Consider the following 16,719-nt stretch of genomic DNA (forward strand, 5'->3'; position numbering starts at 1 on the left):
TCCTTTAGCGTTCAAAACCTGCCGCAGAGAAAGTAATTACATTTAAAACCTTCTATTCATAAAAGCTCTAAATTGCATTTAAAGTCCTGCTCAGGCACCTGGCAAGGGATCAGATGGTTTTGGAGATGGACTCGGGCCATGAGGCTCCAAGAAGGAACAACCCCAACAAGCTGTGGTTGTGACAGGTCACACCACCCTGGCATGTTCTGGGAAGATAAAGGAAGAGGAAATACAAGCTCATGTAGTTCAAGAGTGAGAAAACGTAGGCACCCAAAGGCCTGAAGGAAGGCAATTAGAAACAAAGCAACTCTTCCCATAAGATATTTCCATTTAGATCCGCCAGTTCTTGCACCTTTTCGGTCTTTCCTGGTTGTGTTTCCAGACATTCTGCTGAGATTTCAGAGCACACTCCCAATTGTTAATGTGTGTTCCCCCCTCCCTCATTTTCTAGTCACAGACCTGGGCCTGAAAAAGTCTTACTTGTCTGACAGGGGGTGGCATGTTTGTATTTTTATTAAAAGAGCTTCATGTAATCCAATGGAATTCACTCTACACAAAGAGATAATATTTTGCAATTACCAGAATCTCAAACATGGATATAAACCAGCTCTTGAAGTCCAACATTTTTGTTTTAGAAACACAGGAAAAACAAAGACACACACACCTGGCAGAACTGCTGATGGAAATCTGAGCTCCAAAGAAACAGGTAATTCAACCATTACCTGAACAAACTGGCTCACACTTGTGATGAACCAGGCCTGATCCCAAATTCCCCTACAAGCTTTCCATAGATTTTTAGGGGGAAATAGCAAGTGTTACAGAAATTAGTAGTTTCATTTAGATATATCCTGTGTTTCATGGCAGTTCTATGCTCCTTTGCAATTTTATCATCTGAGTATTTTCTTTTCCAACAATAAATTCCTTTGGTGTCTACATCCCATCACATTTTTTAAAATCCCAGGATAGATAAGGGAAAAGCAATGCAGAGAAATAAAATTCTTCAAACTTAAGCAATTTGCAAGTAAGTTCCTAATGCATTACATGAATGCATTTGTGCTTTTGACATGAGATTTAAAAACTTTCCCCCGGAACAAAAAGAGTTCAGCTGGAGATAACTGGAAACATGTAGTTTAAATCAAGTTCCTTGCCTGTCTTAAGCTAAAGAACCTGTTAAACCATGATAAGAAATGGTTTGATTTCATTTTTCAACAGCACATCTGCCAAACTGTCCCTGCAGCCCCCAGCTGAGCTGAACCCTCAGCAGTGGAATATGCACCAGGTGTGAGTGGAGCAACTGGATAGAAGTTAGCCCTTGAATGTGTACATTTTTGACTGATCTTCCAGTACTCCAGACTGAGCCTCTAACAAAAAGTAAATCCATTAAAACCCTCTGCATTTAATTCCCTCCCACAGCATGAACAGACAGTTAACACACGAGGGGTATATCCTGGGAACCCATCACTCCCCACTAGCTGACCAGTTTGGGGAGCACAGTACACAGGGGGATGTTGCCACTGGCATCACTGGCCAGATTGGCCCTCAGCTTGTTGGGGATCCCAGCCACGGGAGGCAGCTTGTTGGCAATTCCTTGGAAGGAACCTGAATAGCTCGAAATCCGTCTGCTGGAGCTTTTCTCCAAGCCGGCTGCTTTGGGCACCCGTTTGCAGATCCAGGGGTGCCGCAGGGCCTGGCTGGGAATCATGCGTGCAGAAGGATCCCAGCTGAGGCATTCCTTCAGGAAGCCAATGAACAAGGGATCGTCACAGCCCTTCAGAGCTGTCACCCAGTCCTTGTTCCCCGGGGCACCCCGGACCTTGCCCCGGCGCGAGCGGCTCCCGCCCAGGGTCACCTTCCCGTCCGGCTGCGTCAGCACCGTGCAGTAACGGGGGTGACCCTTGGAGTTGATGAAGTTCTTGGCTCGCTTGGATTGATCCAAAAGCTTCTGGGGTGGCATTCCGAGAAGTTCCATCATACAGGCCAGCTGGTCTGCCTCGTCCTCTCCAGGGAAAAGAGGGTAGCCAGTCAAAAGCTCCACCAGAATACAGCCAAAACTCCACATGTCTATGGGCATCCCATAGCGGCTTCCCAGGATCACCTCTGGCGCCCGATAAAACCGGGACTGGATGTATGTGTAGACTCTTTGGTGCTCAAAACAGCTGGACCCAAAATCTATAACCTTGATTCCACTCCTCCCTTGCTGTTTGAGGAGGATATTTTCTGGCTTCAAGTCACAGTGGATGATTTTGTTTCTGTAAAGGGCATCCAAACACTGCAGGATGGAGTGAGCGAACTTCCGAACCAGCTGGAGGCTGAAGCCCTGAAACTTATTCCTTTTGATCAGCTCATACAGGTTCATACTCAACAGTTCAAAGGTCATGCAGATGTGGTTCCGGAAGGTGAAGCTCTCCAGCATGTGGATCACATTCATGCTGCCTGTTTTATCCTGCTTCTTCAGGTGCTCCAGGATCCTGATCTCTTCGGCGGCTTGGCGATGGAACCTCTTCTCATTGCGAACCATCTTTAAGGCCAGGTGTTGGTGGAGTTTGTGATCATAGACTTTGGCAACCTGTCCAAAACTGCCCTTGCCAATGATTTTGAGCACTTCATACCTGTAAGCCAGGTGGTCGTGGGGCACGTGGATGTAGCTGCCTTGGTCATCGTCGTAGCCGCTGTTGTTGGGGCCGCCGATGACCCCCTGCCTCTTTTTGGCAGATGGCCCCACAAAGTAAATCTCGGAGAAATTAAAGATCTCCTGCTGCTCATAGGCTGACAGCTGATGTTTGAACTGTTTGACAGCTTGCTCTGGAGCTTGGGAAACGGCTTTATGTGCTTTCAAGGAGTTTCCATTGCCTCTAGGACCCAGGGTCTCTAGGGTTTTCTCTTTTGTCAAGGAAGGGAGAGCTCTTTCTGGAGTAAGGCCTGCAGACTGAAGAGTGCTGCTTCTTCTGTTGCCAGAGTCCTCAAATAACTGCTCCACTTTGACCTGATTTCCAGTCAGAGAGTGATCCTTCATCATGAGTTTGCTGATAGAAACCTAGAGAGAAAAAAGAAGGAGTTTAGTTTATCTTTTAAAGCACAGATTAAAAATAAAATCACTACCAGCGCAAAATGAGTAACACCAATGAGTTTGGCATTTATTAGGAACAAATATAAAGTGCTGGACCAAATTCAATTACAAGCACAATTATAGAAGGGTACACAAAGAGAAAGCAACTCACTGAAACAGCACTTGTGCTTTTAAATCCAGAAGGGGAAACCTTAGACAAAGACTCAAACCACCACAAAATACCTATCTCTAGTCTGCAAAGAGCCAGGGAACAGCTATGTTTAGCTTCAAACGTGGGTGCAGCAGCACAACCATCGACAGATGCAACCTGCACCTGTCTGGAGCATGGAATGGAACGTGGACGTGCAGAGAAGGGGCAGGAATATTGCACAGCCAGGCTGCCAAAGGAAGACAAAGCAGCACCAGCAGGTGACATATGGCTGGTGTGAGCCAGCTGCACCAGGAGCAGAAGGATGGCAGGGCAAGGCAAGGTAAACCATCCTTTAAAAAAAAAAAAAATTGTGGGGTTTTAATTTCAAGAGGAAAACATCATTATATCCAAAACTCCCTCTGAAATCCTGGTGGAATTATAGAATACTGTGGGCTGGAAGGGACCCACAAAAGCCATCCAGTCCAGCTCCTGGCCCTGCACAGGACACCCCAAAATCCCACCCTGTGCCTGAGAGTGGTGTCCTGGAGCTCTGGCAGCCTTGGGACCGTGCCTATTCCCTGGGGAGCCTGGGCAGTGCCCCCACCAACCTCTGGAGGAAGAAGAACTTTTGTCCAACCTAAACCTCGCTGACACAGCTCCAGCCATTCTCTTGGGTCCTGTCACTGGCCACAGAGGGAAGAGAGAGCTGCACAACTCCCTGAACACAGACCTGGAAGCTTTGAATAATCAAGAACACCTCCCACTCCAACTCAGCTGAGAGCAGTCTGCAAGCACTCCCTCTTACCACCATGTGCTGAAATATTTACATTTGAAACAAAGCCATACAAGGTGAGAAAAACACTGTGAAATTTTCCAAGCTTGTCAATTTTACAATTTAGGAAATGCTGAACTCCCTAGAGGTCAGTTCCCCACTAGCACAGCAGTTAGTCCCTTTTCTGCTTGCTGGCACTCCTTGCTGAGAGGCAGCAGAGGTGTTGTCCCAGCCCAAGCAGAACTGAAGAAGCCCTGACTGAAGGAGAAACATCTGTTTTCCATTTTATCCTTTAATCTAAAAATAAAGATCTCAGACACATGCCAAACCGAATCCCTGAAAACCAAAATAACTACACAGGAATCAAACAAAAAATATAAATAAACCTGCAGCCCCACAGCAATAAAACCAAATTCCTTTTTAGTTACATCCAGTCCAACATCTCGGCACGGTCAGCAAATCAGGGAAGTGAATGTTCTCGCCAAAGCCAACTACACACAGCTCATAAAAGAGGCTGTTTGTTGGTGCTGCCCTGAAATGCTATTCTTGCTCCCAAGCCCCAAGAAACGGGCATTTCCTACAGAAGTCAGTCCTTATCAACATGGATAGATCCTACCAAGTCCCACTCCTCCTATCAACCCCAAAATGCAGTGTACTGGGAGGGACACGCCTTGCCAGAGTCTTAAATAAAAACAACAGAGCCCAGCCCTGGGAACTCAGAATAAACGCCTTTTTCTTGGAGCCTGGCTGAACCCCCGAGATAAGAATGACATTTCTTCAGAGCTGGCTCAAAGACTCTTCAGTCCAGCAGACCCAAACAGAAAGTTTACAAACAAACAGAGGATGTAAACACAGAGCTAGGGTCACACTTGTTTAAATACTCTCTACGCAAGAGCAGTAGCAGCTCTGCTCGTGCTGCAGTTCATACCAAACATTTTGTACCTTTGAATCCCTAAATAAACAAGGAATTCATGATTCCATTTATCCTGGAACGATTTCTTAATGAAGGAATTATGGCTTTGGATTTCAAACCTGACTCAACGGTAGTAAGGTCTCAATTTTCATTCTTAGAGGACTCCCAAAATCAGTTGCCACATGATGGTGAGACACAAATATAGCTCCATCTTCACTTGAACTCAGAAGAGCTGCACTTAAAGTCAGATGACTCCTGGGTAACACCAGCTTTCTTTCAACAGCTTTATTTTACAAATCACAGGCTCCCCAGGTCTTGGGTTTTATTGCTGAAGTGCTACCAGCAGGCAAGAAATGAGGCTGACAACACCAGTGGCACCCTGCTGAAAACTCTCACTTACAAAACTTCATTTTCATTGACAAGGAAACAGTTAATGCAATTCCTACACAACTGGTTTTCAGAGGTTTTCTGAACGCTGAATGAAACAGACTGAATTCCACCCCTGTATTCCAAAGGAGGGAGACTTTCTGTTCTCTTGCAGGCTCAGATGAAGGAATGGGCAGCTGCAGTCACCAGGACTCCTCAATTCTCACGTAACATTACATTGTAATAAAAAACATTACAAGAAGGAAACTGAAAATCCAGGTATTTTCCCATTAAAAGTGAGCAGCATCATTTTCAGCCTCAGCTCCTGCTTGCCTGATACCACTGAGGCTGGATTTTATTGATACATCACCATGTAAACTGGGCAATCCTTAATCTTGCCCTAAGAAGTTAGCTTAAGGCTTCAGGGATAAAACACAGATGAAGACAAGTCAAACAAAATATTCACGGATTTGTATTTGTATTTCACTGGATAGTTCCACTCTACTGACTTGTGCTCCGTTATGAACAAATGAAGCCACACTACAGCTTAAAACGCTGCAGCTGAAATGTTCCCATACTCCTGCAAACAAAATAACCCCAGCCCACTACTCTTCAAATTCCTTCTGCTCCCCATCAACATTGCCAAAAACGGAAAATAAAACAGACTTATACCCCTGAGTTTGCACAGACCAAATCTGTTACAACAAAATCCCACAAGGTGGTGACTTTCAAATGCATCTTACTCAGGGCAATGTCTATTTTCACTTTTTAGAGAGTGAGAGGGTTTTTTTTAAGCTTAAGCTCCTTCCCTTCTGCCAGAACTCAACAAGAGCCAGAACACATTTAAAACCCATCTAAAGGACAGAGCAGTGTACGAAAGTACAGCTGAACACGACCACTACAGAACCAATTAAAGGAAAAAAAATCTCCCAGCTCCACATCTGCTGAGGGAAGAGAGTCCTGATGAAAAAGCCTGGCAACACCTTCCTCTCATAAGGAGCTATTTTGGTAGCAAAAGAAGTGACAGATAATGCCCAAGTTTTCAGAGCAGAAAGATACTTTTGTGAGACGTTTGGCAGCCACACAGACTCACACTGCTCCTTCTGCTGCTCCTATGCACTTATCCGTCAGAATTTTCATGAGGGAAACCAAAATGGAAACGTGCAGGAGGAGGCAGAGCAAAGCGTGTGCGGATTTACTTATCAGAGTACAAGGTGACACGGCAGAACGCTTCAGCCCTTTGTAAAGTAACGAGCTGAGGGCAGTAAGATGGGATTCCCGAGGCTGCCAGCAAGTTCTGCTGTGAACACAGCACATCATTTTCATGTTCAGGAAAAACAATAATGTTAAGAAGCCACTACAAAGCTGCAAAATCCCTCTTTTAAAATTTATTCTCTGTAGGGAGGTGTGAGACCCCTGGATAGCTCTCACTGCCACACAACACAGCGTTAAGACACAGAAGACTTTAAAATACTCACATGAGGTCTTGAAAGGCAAGGAAGTCCTGAAGGGCTCTGTTCTTCATTTGTAGGCTCTGGGTATCTACACTCATCTATCCTCATATAGGAGTCATATAATCCATCTCCAATCCTGGCTGGAAAGGTCCCACATACAAACCAGTTATTCACAACAACTCACATTGACAGAGACAGAGCCAAATGCTAAAAGGCAGCACCCTTAGCACATTTTAATCTGTGAAATCATTGATTCTCCTTCAATCATTAAATGATCTTCAGTACTTAACTATATTTTCATACCACAAGAGTGCGATGCTTCTGGGGAATCTTAATTCGAGATACTTTTAATTTAGAGGTTCTTTTTTGTTAATCAACTTCTGCACTGCAAAAAACACATCCCTAAGAAACATTAACCACCATTCTCCCCACCTCCCCTTAATCGGGATAATCCCAAATGAGCTGAAAACGAGCAAACACTTAAACACTTGATAGGACTATCCTTTAAAGCAGGTTATCCCTTAAAAATGAGATGTGGGAATTACAGCTGGCTGCAAAAACGGGGGAAGAAAAAAAAAAAAAAGGCGGCGTCTCTCGCTGTCGGCCGCGCTCAAGAACTTAAAATCGCAACGCCTATCGCGACAGAGCCGACGAACGGCTGGGACCACGCGGGGGGCTCGGCGGCCCCCGACCCAAACCGCATCTCCCCCTTCCCCCCCAGCCCCGCGGGACCCCCGGCCGCCTCCTCCTCCTCCTCCTCACCCGCTGCGAGGGGCCCGTCCGGCTTCCTGCCCAGCAGCATCGTGTCGGGGGGGCCCCGGCGCGGGCCCCATGCCCGGCGGTGCCGCTGCCCAGCGCGGCCGCTCGGCCCCGGCCCGGCCCGGCCGTTGCCCCGGGAACGGCCCCCGCCCGCCGCCCGCCCGCCCGCGCCTGCGCAGCGCCGCCGGGGCGGGTTCCGAGCCCGCCCGGAGCTGCGGGGGCTTCTCGCTCCAAAGGCGCTCCGCGGGACCCCCGCGCACCGCGCAGCGCTCGGCCTGCAGGGGAGGAGGCTCGGCACGCTGAGGCGTGTAAGGAGCCCTCAGTGGTAGCGTGGTTGCAGCGAGGCAGATAAAAGCCTGGGTGCTGTGTGGGGGGCTGCCTGACCCTGCCAGCCCCTCTGCTGGTTTGGAATAAAACGTCCAGGACAACGTTCAGCTCTTCACAAGGAGCCTTGGATTTCACCTGGTACAGGGGCAGTTACAAAGCTGAGCGGCATCGGTGGCATTTCAGAACACGAGGGCTCTCTGGTGGCATGGAGGAGGTGTATTTATTCCCTTCATTGAATTAATAGAAAAATAAAAATCGAGTGGTGTCTGTGCCCTTGTGGCTCTGCACAGGTCCCTGACAGGAGGGGGCAGCCGGGGGGGATTTGGGATCTTATCGCAGGGAACAGGGACAGGAGGAGAGGGAACGGCCTCAGGCTGGGCCAGGGGAGGCTCAGGGTGGAATTTCAGCAGGAATTTCCTCATGGAAAGGGTGGTCAGGCCTTGGCAGGGGCTGCCCAGGGAGGTTTGGAGTCCCCATCCCTGGCGGTGTCCAAGGGAGGATGGACGTGGCACTCGGTGCTCTGGGCTGGGGACAAGGTGGGGATCGGGCACAGGTTGGAATCGATGGTCTGGGAGGTCTTTTCCAACCTCAATAACTCTGCCATCCTGCGAAGGCTGCATTACTACAGCACTCCTGTAATAATGCTCCAACCCGCTCCAAACTCCTCAGTCTCGAGCTGGATCAGCAAACTCGATCAGGAGCACTCAAACAAATGAATAAAATCACAGCAAGAATGCCCAACTGCCAGGGCACGTTAACCAGCAAACAGCTCGGGAGTTTCAGCACCAAACAAAATTTCTGAGAACGCCTCGTGTGGAGGAGCCCGGGAGGCGCCGGGGGGGAGACCCCGGACCTGAGCGGGGAGGAGCGGGAGCCCCGCAGGGAGCCGGGGCGGGGGGACTGGGACCCCCTCAAGGGGCTGGGGCGGGGGTCCCCACCGCGGGCGAGGGGGACCGGGACCCCTGAGGGCGGCGGGACCGAGGGTCGCGGGGGATCGGCGGGGCGGGGTCGCGGGGCTCGGCGGGGCGGAGGTCGCGGGGGATCGGCGGGGCGGGGGTCGCGGGGCTCGGCGGGGCCGGGGTCGCGGGGGATCGGCGGGGCCGGGGGTCGCGGGGCTCGGCGGAGCGGGGGTCTCGGGGGATCGGCGGGGCGGGGGTCGCGGGAGCTCGGCGGGGCCGGGGGTCGCGGGGGCTCGGCGGGGCCGGGGGTCGCGGGGCGCGGCGGGGCCGGGCGCCGTTTCCAGCCGGACGCTTTATGGGCGCGGACGGCGCCATGGCGGCCGCCGTGGGCTGAGGGGACGGCGCGGGCCCAGCATGTTCGCCAGGGCGTTCCGTGTGAGGGCCAACACCAACATCAAGGGCTCGGACCGGTGAGTGCCGCGCCGGGACCCCGCGGGGATCCCCGCCGGGCCGGGGGGACGCGGTCGCGGGCTGCTTTCACCGCCTGCTTGTGGCACGCTCCCGGCCTGAGCACGGAATGTGCGTTTCGCTGGAAGGTGCTGCCGTAATTAAACCAGGTTTAATTGAAATGTTATGCTGAGGCCTGGATGAGCCTTGCGTGCTTTATTTATAGCAGCTTTCAGTGCCTAATGCGGCTGTGAGTGAGCTGGAGAGGGGCTTTGGATAAGCACATGGAGTGACGGGATGAGGGGGAATGGCTTTAAACTGGAGGAGGATAGGTTTGTATTGGATATTGGGAAGAAATTCTTCCCTGTGAGGGTGGGCAGGCCCTGGCACAGGGTGCCCAGAGCAGCTGTGGCTGCCCCTGGATCCCTGGCAGTGTCCAAGGCCAGGCTGGACACTGGGCTTGGAGCAGCCTGGGACAGTGGAAGGTGTCCCTGCCCATGGCAGGGGGTGGGACTGGATCGGATTTAAAGTCCCTTTTAACCCAAACCATCTGTACTTCTCTCGTTCTTTATGTTCCTGAGCAGTGCTGCTGGGCTGACCTCCTGATGGTTCAGGTTCACTGGACACTGCTGTGAATGACCACAAAGCCCCCCCTGTGCTGGTCACTGGGGCTTAAACTTCAATTAAAACTGGGGGACAGGGAAATCTGGCTGTGCCCTGCTCCCCATCCAGCTGTGGGTGATAGGCTGGGCTGAGCGAGTGTGACACTCCCAGGTTGAAATCACAGCACAAAACAGAGGCACGGGCAGCAAACAGAAGCTGAAAGCAGATGTTTAAGGAAGATATGAGCAGGGCAAGTATATTTAGTCTTTTCCCGGTATTCCTCTTACACCATTTGTAAACCCAGACACAAATGGTTCAAGTTATTTCCTGTGAAAAGGTGGGAATTTCAGGAACAGCCAACAAAGCAGTAACAGCAGATGTAGGAATTATTTTGAGGGACTGCCTAGACAGCTTTGTAACACATATGGGATTTTATCATTGCAGGAGGAAGCTACGAAGTGATGTTGCAGCAGCTTTTCCCACCCTGAGCACTGAACAACTGGCTGAGTTGATTCCAAACAAGGAAGAACTCAATGTCATCAAAATATACTCTCACAAAGGGGAGGCCATCACTGTTTACATGAACCACAGGAACCCAATACTCTTTGAAGCTGAGAAAGTTCTGTATCCAACAGGTAGGGAGAAGGGACTGGAATAATCCCCCCTCTTTGCTTTCCTTCCCAGTTAATTATTGTGGCACTGTTTCGATTTCACGTTTCTTTATTACCCAGTTAGGATTTTTGTTATCCAATTAAGTTTAATCTCCTTGATTATCCAAGGAGTGTTTAGTCTTAAAGATGGGAAGAAACAACTGCTAGAAATGTTCTTAATGATGCATTTTTAAATGTACTTCTCTTTTGGGACAGTGTACACTCTGTGGGTCTACCCAGACCTTCTCCCTGCCTTTGCAACATGGCCCCCAGTGCTACAGAAACTTGCAGGAGGAGCAGGTAAGAGCACCAGAACTTTGTCACTTCACACTGCAAAAAGGAGTTGCCTTCAGGGCTTTTTAGGTGTTTGCTTTCAGCAGTGGCAAAAATGTACCTGAACCAAGTAGAAAGAACGAGTACTCAAAAATAATTCGTGGTGGTGTCCTAGAAAGGAAATAAATCAGCTGTAGAAAGAATCTGTGAATGAAACAAAGTAGGTGAAGCTGTTTAAATGCAGTTACCTGTTCCATGTGGGAGGCTCAGAGTTTGAAATACTTTCTCAGGGTGATGAGCAGCTGAACTGGGACACAGAAGGGCCTGTGCCATTGATCTGTCCCTTTTGAAAGTTCCTTTGCTGCCACCCTGCTTCCTGTCAGCCCCCAGGTGAACAAGTTTATCCTGTGGATAAGAAGGGAATTTATATTGGAACCTAGAGTGCAGTCACTGTCAGCCAAATTGTGGATTGTGCAGGTGAGGTTGGAGCTGAATTCCTGGGTTACTGGCTCTACCACCTCATTATGGATCAGGACTAACAGGAAAGGAGTCTGTTTTCTGGAACCTGCTTTGGATGCAGTTCAGACTCAGGAGAATCGGGGCATTATAAACTTTAAATTGCTGAGCTGCTGAAGCAGAAAGAGATTAAATTGCAGCTGCTGCAGCCTTGGTCTGTACCTGGAAGTGCTCACGTAGGAAGGGATGTCTTTTTCCGTGACACAGTATCTAAAGTGGAGCTCGGGTCTCTGTGCTTTGTTTGCTTTTGGGGAAAATAAAGTGCTCGAGTGTGTAGCTGTGATAGACATCTGAGCAAGCCTCGCTGCTGACTTGTAATGACCCAGTTTCTGGGGAAAAAGACTTGCTAATGGGGAAGGACATTGATGAAAGAGGCCTGCAGGTCATTCATCGCCCCTGGCAACCAGGCTACCTCTGTGCAGGATCCAAAGATAAGGAGCTGGCCAGGAGACAATGGCCACAAAGGCAGCGGGAGAGGTAGAGCCACTTCTCAGAAAGGAGAGGAAAGGCTTCAGGCTCTCCAGTGCTGCAGGCTGGAGGAGATTTAGGAAGCATTCTGTTCCAAAGAGCAGCAATGTTTTGGGATATCTCTTCCATGAATTCAAATACCTGCTGTCTGCCCTGGTAATGTACATAATTTAATGCTGCTTACCTGGTCACATTAAGGCCTTTATGTGATTTCTGTCCCCAGCCATGTGGAGCTTTGGTGGCAGTTGCAGAGTTCATTCTAGACCTGATAAAAACAGTTGTGACAATGAATGGGGGGCTAGAACCTGCTGGGATCACCTTCCCTTGGGACAGGGGAGGCTAAATGGGTAATTCCTGACACCTCCCCTTGTTCCTTTCCCTTTCCACGCCATTAATGAAGAGTGGTGCTGGGAGCTCGTTAAAAACAGTCCCTGAGGTCTGACAGTTTTTTGGGATGTGCCCAGCACCCTTATGAATTGGATCCCGCACTCCACGAGGAAAAAGCGCTGCCTTAGGAGGAGAAATAGAGAATCCTGTTCTCTCTGGCGTGTGCTGAGCTCGTGTTTTTGCTGAGTAACGGGAGGGAGGGGGGCGGAGGAGGCGGTGCCCGAGCGTTTCATTGAGAAATGGATGCGCTTCATTCTTTCCGCAGACCTGATGCTGCCAGGAGTTGTGGTGCCATCTTCTGGCCTCCCTCGAGTGCAGCGGGGCACGCTCTGCGCTGTCACCCTCCTGGGAAACAGGTACAGAGGATTCTCCAATTCAGAACCTGTCCAGAAGTTAAAAATGAAATGAAGGGGTTTGAGGAAAGCAAAGCAGAAGTGTTGTCGTGCATTTGATGCACTGTGGAGCTAAGCAGTGGAAAATACAGCAGGAAAAAAGTCCACTTAATTTTCTGGGTCAGGATATGTTTGAGCTGAGGTGGGAAGCTTTGTAAATTGTTTTTTTTTTTGGATCTGTGTGGACCAATATTTTTAGCAAAAAATTCTATTCTGCAAAATTGTTTTTGTGTCTATGTGGAAGTTCTGAGTGAGGGAGTGCTAGAGCTGTTGGTTTTCTCTCACTGCTGGTCTCTTCTGGCAGTGCACGTGCTTCTGGTAATTTATTAAAAGCAAGAATGTGTCACTGCACAACCTTCACTTCATCCCAGCTCCACTTATCCTTGGGATTCTTTGGAAAACTTCACATCCCAGAAGGATAACCAGGAAATACGTAGCTGCTTTAAACAAAAACCAGTTTGTAGAGAACAAGGACGTTGTAGAAGCAGTTCAGTCTATCCCAGTGGCACAGCCTGTGTGCAGTAGCACAGCATGTTTGTGTTGTCCTGCTCCAACATTCCCTTCTTTTCCCAGAGCTCCCGTGGCAGTTGGAGTTGCCACCATGTCCACGGAGGAGATGCTGGCTGCTGGAATGAAAGGGAAGGGCTTTGCTGTGCTGCACACTCACCTGGATCACCTCTGGTGGGTAACTGCCAGGCCTTGGGTAAAATGTGCAACAGCTCTCACGTGTTCACTGAAATCCAAATCTGTGCCCCAGTAAATTTAGCCTGTCAGGCCAACTTACTGAGTTATTTGGGTACAGCTTAGATAGGACCTTTATTCAGAATTTATGGAGGAAGATGAGTGCAAAGTAAATTTTATCATTTAGGGATTACAGAAAAACACCAGTGCAGCTGCCAGTGCCTTTTTTCAGGGTGACATCTGTTCCTTGTCCTGTGGTTTCATAGCAGCAAAAGGAAAGCTGTATTCTGCTTTTTTCTTCCTTTTGTAGGGAATATGGTGACAAATCTTCTCCTCCTACCTTAGCTCCCTTGGAAACAGCAAAGGAGAGCGCTGGAGACGAGGAAGAGCTGCAGGGGAAGGAGCCTGTCAGCAGCTGCTCCCCTGAGCCAGAGCAGCACGTGGACATCAGGGATCTGAGCCTGAGGGACAGAGAGCCTTGTGCAGAGCTGCTGGGACAGGAGGAGCTCCGTGAGAACAGAGCTGCAGAACCAGCTGAGGATGCCAGCACAGAGGATCAGCAGGAGGCCGAGGACAGCAGGACCCCACAAGGTATTTTTGGATCCCAGTGAAACCAAAGCATTTCCCTTTGGGTTGCTGAAGCCCACAGACAACTCACTGCCTACCTGTCCTTTTCTTCCCCTGCAGAGCAAATGGATGCATTATTTAATCAGTGCTTTTTCCATGCCTTAAAATGCAAAGTAAAGAAGTCAGATCTCCCTCTGCTCACCAGCACATTTCTAGGCAGCCACATGTTCTCCTGCTGGTACGTGGGAAGGAGATGGAGTTGGGATTTGCATGCTGGGATTTGGTCTTTAAAACGTGGAGATGGAGTGGGATATTTAGGAAGAAGGTTTTGACTAAAAAATAAAACCCAGTTGTTATCGAAGTTATGCTCACTTCTGCCATCAAATACTTTGATCAAATACAATCCTTACCTCAAATACTTGCGTGTAAGGATTGTCCAGACTTGGATTTGCACTTGGGAGCCAGCTTGACTTGGCTGACATTGGTTTCAGCATGGTTTAGTCATCTGAGTGGTTACTTGCCTGCCCACAAGAACATCAGCACTAATTTCACTCATCACATTCTATTTATCGGCTTCTTTGAAGTAATTCTTTTTCTGTGTGATTTATATTCCCACTGTTAAGAAACTTCTAGCATAAGTAGCAAGATTTAAGAAGAAATGAAGGGTGACTTATAACTAAAGAACTTTTAAAAAATCCATTTATAGCCCTGCTGGAAAACAACTGGACATAAAGAAATCAAGCTATAAGAAGGTGAGATTTTTCTGTTGGTTTTGGGGGGCTTTTTTTTGGATTCATTTTAATAAGAACCAGAAGGAGAGAAAAGGTTTGAAACACAAGAGCAGCTGTTTAAAATGCTTGACTCCACATTTCTGATTGTTGCTTCCTTCAGTTCTCAAAATTCCTGCAGTGCATGCAGCACCAGAAGATCTTACAAGTGAAGGAGCTGAGCAAAGGTGTGGAAAGCATCGTGGAAGTGGACTGGAAACACCCAGAGTACGTAGAATATCACAGCCATCTTTAAAAGAGTTGGGAGTCTGTGAAAGAAGGGAGTGGAATCTGCTATTTCCAGCTGTTTCCCTCCCTTTTACTCACACCAAACCATTCTTGTTGCAGCATTAAAGCATTTGCAGTGCCTGAAGGATTTTCCTCAGCCTCTGCTGCCCAAGACAGCAAGAGTGAAGACAGAGAACAAGTGTACCGTGCTCCTGAAATCATTCCCCTTTATGGGGTGTCCACAAAAATGATCCCACTTTTCCAGGAATCTGGACACAGGTAAGAAAAAAAAAAAAAAAAAAAAAGGAAGAGAGAGACCAACAAAACTGCAGATGCTGTTTCCCTCTTAGTGCCAGAACCCAACACCCAAATACTTGAGTTAAAAATTCTCTTTCTCTTCAGAAAAGGCAGCATCCTCTCAAGCAGTGAGGTGAGAAACATCATCATTAACTACGTGAAGAGTAACGAGTTGGTTGATGAAACAAACAAAAAGTAGGTTCAGGTGGGAGTTTTCCTGCCCTGCTTCCACAGGAGAGGCTGAAATTAGAGAAAAAAGAGTGACCTGGTTTGCTCCTTGTGTGTGCCTTTGTTTTGTAGCTTTGTAAAGGTGAATGCCATTCTGTGTGACTGCCTGTTGGATAAGTCAGAGCAGGATGAGATCTCACACCTTAAATGGGATGAACTCTTGAGCAGGTGATTGTTCTCTCAATATCCCTTCCCAGAACTGCACAGATTTCTTGCCTGCAACTCAAAGCCCCGTGGTGGGAGCTGCCTGATCTGTAATTTCCTGGAGATAAATGGGAACAAGATGAGATCTCACACCATAAACGGGCTGAGCAGGTGCTTGTTCTCTCAGTGTCCCCTCCCAGAATGACACAGATTTATTGCACTGTTCAGGTGCCTTGAACGACTGCAGCCCTTACACCAGGTGACATTTTTTGGACAAGAACCCGTGGTGAGGAAAGGAAACATTGAGCCCATCGACATCAGCATAGCACAGAGATCATCAAACAAGAAGGTAAAACACGACAGCTACAATGAGGGGGGGTGAGCAGATGAGATGCCCAGATCCTGAGGGCAGCTTTGGCAGTCACTGTTAAACCCTCAGCAGTGATGTTCCCAATCTCTATTTAACCCCACAGGTGACAATTATCAAGAACCTTGAGCTGTATGGTCTGGACCCCCAGTGTGTGGCCAACACTCTCCAACAGAAGGTCCAAGCCAGTGCCACCATCACCCCAGCACCAGGAGCAAAGGACAGAGTCCAGGTCCAGATCCAAGGCAACCAAATCCATCATCTGGCCAAGATGCTGCTCGGTAAGAAGATTCTGGAGCTATTTACAGCAAAACTGAGATTTTAATTCTTCTTTACTTCCTTTCCTGAAGTGAGCTCTTGGTTGTGTTGCAGAAGAATACCAGCTACCTCGGAAATACATCCAAGGCCTGGAGAAGGCTCCAAAGTTTGGCCGGAAGAAGTAGGAGAAAAATCTACTCTGAGGATTGCTCAGACGTCATTATTTATAGAAGTGTTCTCTGCCAGCACATCAAGGATCATGTACAGGCCCTGCTCATTCCAAAATGAGTCCTGGATGTTTACAAGGTCTGGAATTCACCCAAATAATAATATTGCTCCAGGTGTTCATTTTTCATAAAAATAAAAAGCTGAATAAACCCCCTGGCATTATCCTGTTGTGGTGGTTTCTGGAAGTTGGTATTGAAGCACTGGATGCTACAGTGGCTTTTGGGTACTTTAACATTCTTGCTTTGCATCTTTGATCAAGGGTGTGGAATAAACCGCCACTGAAATACGAGAAAAATACATTCCAGCACAATCCTGGGACAGTCCAGTGTGTTGTGCCACAGATTGTCAGAAGTAAAACCCACTTGGGTTTAGATTTTATCCTTTTAAACATTTCCAGGTATTGAAATCAGACACTTCAGCACTGAGAATTAACTGGTAGCTGGGCTTTTGTAGTTTATGTTAATTTTACATTAAAACATATTTTTATATGTGTGTCATGAGCTGTAATTTATTACAGGTAACAGCTCTGTC

General features: G+C 48.3%; 2 protein-coding genes across 3 annotated transcripts; one reads left to right on the forward strand and one right to left on the reverse strand.

Annotated features, from left to right (window-relative positions):
• Nucleotides 1-476: 476 nt before the first annotated feature.
• On the reverse strand, nucleotides 477-7,575 carry DYRK3 (dual specificity tyrosine phosphorylation regulated kinase 3). Its single transcript, XM_039565359.1, has 3 exons — nucleotides 7,465-7,575; nucleotides 6,727-6,842; nucleotides 477-3,034 (listed from the first exon to the last, which is right to left on the reverse strand). Exons 1-3 carry the CDS (start codon nucleotides 7,502-7,504, stop codon nucleotides 1,469-1,471), a joined length of 1,722 nt encoding a protein of 573 aa, XP_039421293.1. The 5' UTR covers nucleotides 7,505-7,575; the 3' UTR covers nucleotides 477-1,468.
• A 1,458-nt stretch (nucleotides 7,576-9,033) lies between these two features.
• EIF2D (eukaryotic translation initiation factor 2D) lies at nucleotides 9,034-16,350 on the forward strand. Of its 2 annotated transcripts, none has more exons than XM_039565211.1 (15): nucleotides 9,034-9,157; nucleotides 10,182-10,372; nucleotides 10,604-10,687; nucleotides 12,297-12,387; nucleotides 12,997-13,104; nucleotides 13,415-13,695; nucleotides 13,792-13,909; nucleotides 14,378-14,423; nucleotides 14,563-14,666; nucleotides 14,787-14,945; nucleotides 15,069-15,158; nucleotides 15,264-15,359; nucleotides 15,564-15,684; nucleotides 15,809-15,983; nucleotides 16,053-16,350. In XM_039565211.1, the coding sequence occupies exons 1-15, from the start codon at nucleotides 9,102-9,104 to the stop codon at nucleotides 16,316-16,318; spliced, it is 1,986 nt and encodes a 661-aa protein (XP_039421145.1). In that variant the 5' UTR covers nucleotides 9,034-9,101; the 3' UTR covers nucleotides 16,319-16,350. The 2 variants fall into 2 exon arrangements, with proteins under 2 accessions (XP_039421145.1, XP_039421146.1); XM_039565212.1 differs by having other exon boundaries at nucleotides 9,035-9,157; nucleotides 16,075-16,238.
• Nucleotides 16,351-16,719: the final 369 nt, after the last annotated feature.

The sequence above is a fragment of the Corvus cornix genome, chromosome 26, assembly GCF_000738735.6.
Source record: "Corvus cornix cornix isolate S_Up_H32 chromosome 26, ASM73873v5, whole genome shotgun sequence".
Classification (NCBI taxonomy): Eukaryota; Metazoa; Chordata; class Aves; order Passeriformes; family Corvidae; genus Corvus; species Corvus cornix.

Coding starts and splice junctions, on each gene's coding strand:
- DYRK3 (XM_039565359.1), bottom strand. CDS start 7,504: ATGCTGCTGGGCAGGAAGCCGGACGGGCCCCTCGCAGCGG. Junction 6,843..7,464: donor GGACGGGCCCCTCGCAGCGG/GTGAGGAGGAGG, acceptor GGACCTTTCCAG/CCAGGATTGGAGATGGATTA. Junction 3,035..6,726: donor CTTGCCTTTCAAGACCTCAT/GTGAGTATTTTA, acceptor TTTTCTCTCTAG/GTTTCTATCAGCAAACTCAT.
- EIF2D (XM_039565211.1), top strand. CDS start 9,102: ATGTTCGCCAGGGCGTTCCGTGTGAGGGCCAACACCAACATCAAGGGC. Junction 10,373..10,603: donor GAAAGTTCTGTATCCAACAG/GTAGGGAGAAGG, acceptor CTTTTGGGACAG/TGTACACTCTGTGGGTCTAC. Junction 13,910..14,377: donor AGCCACATGTTCTCCTGCTG/GTACGTGGGAAG, acceptor ATCCATTTATAG/CCCTGCTGGAAAACAACTGG.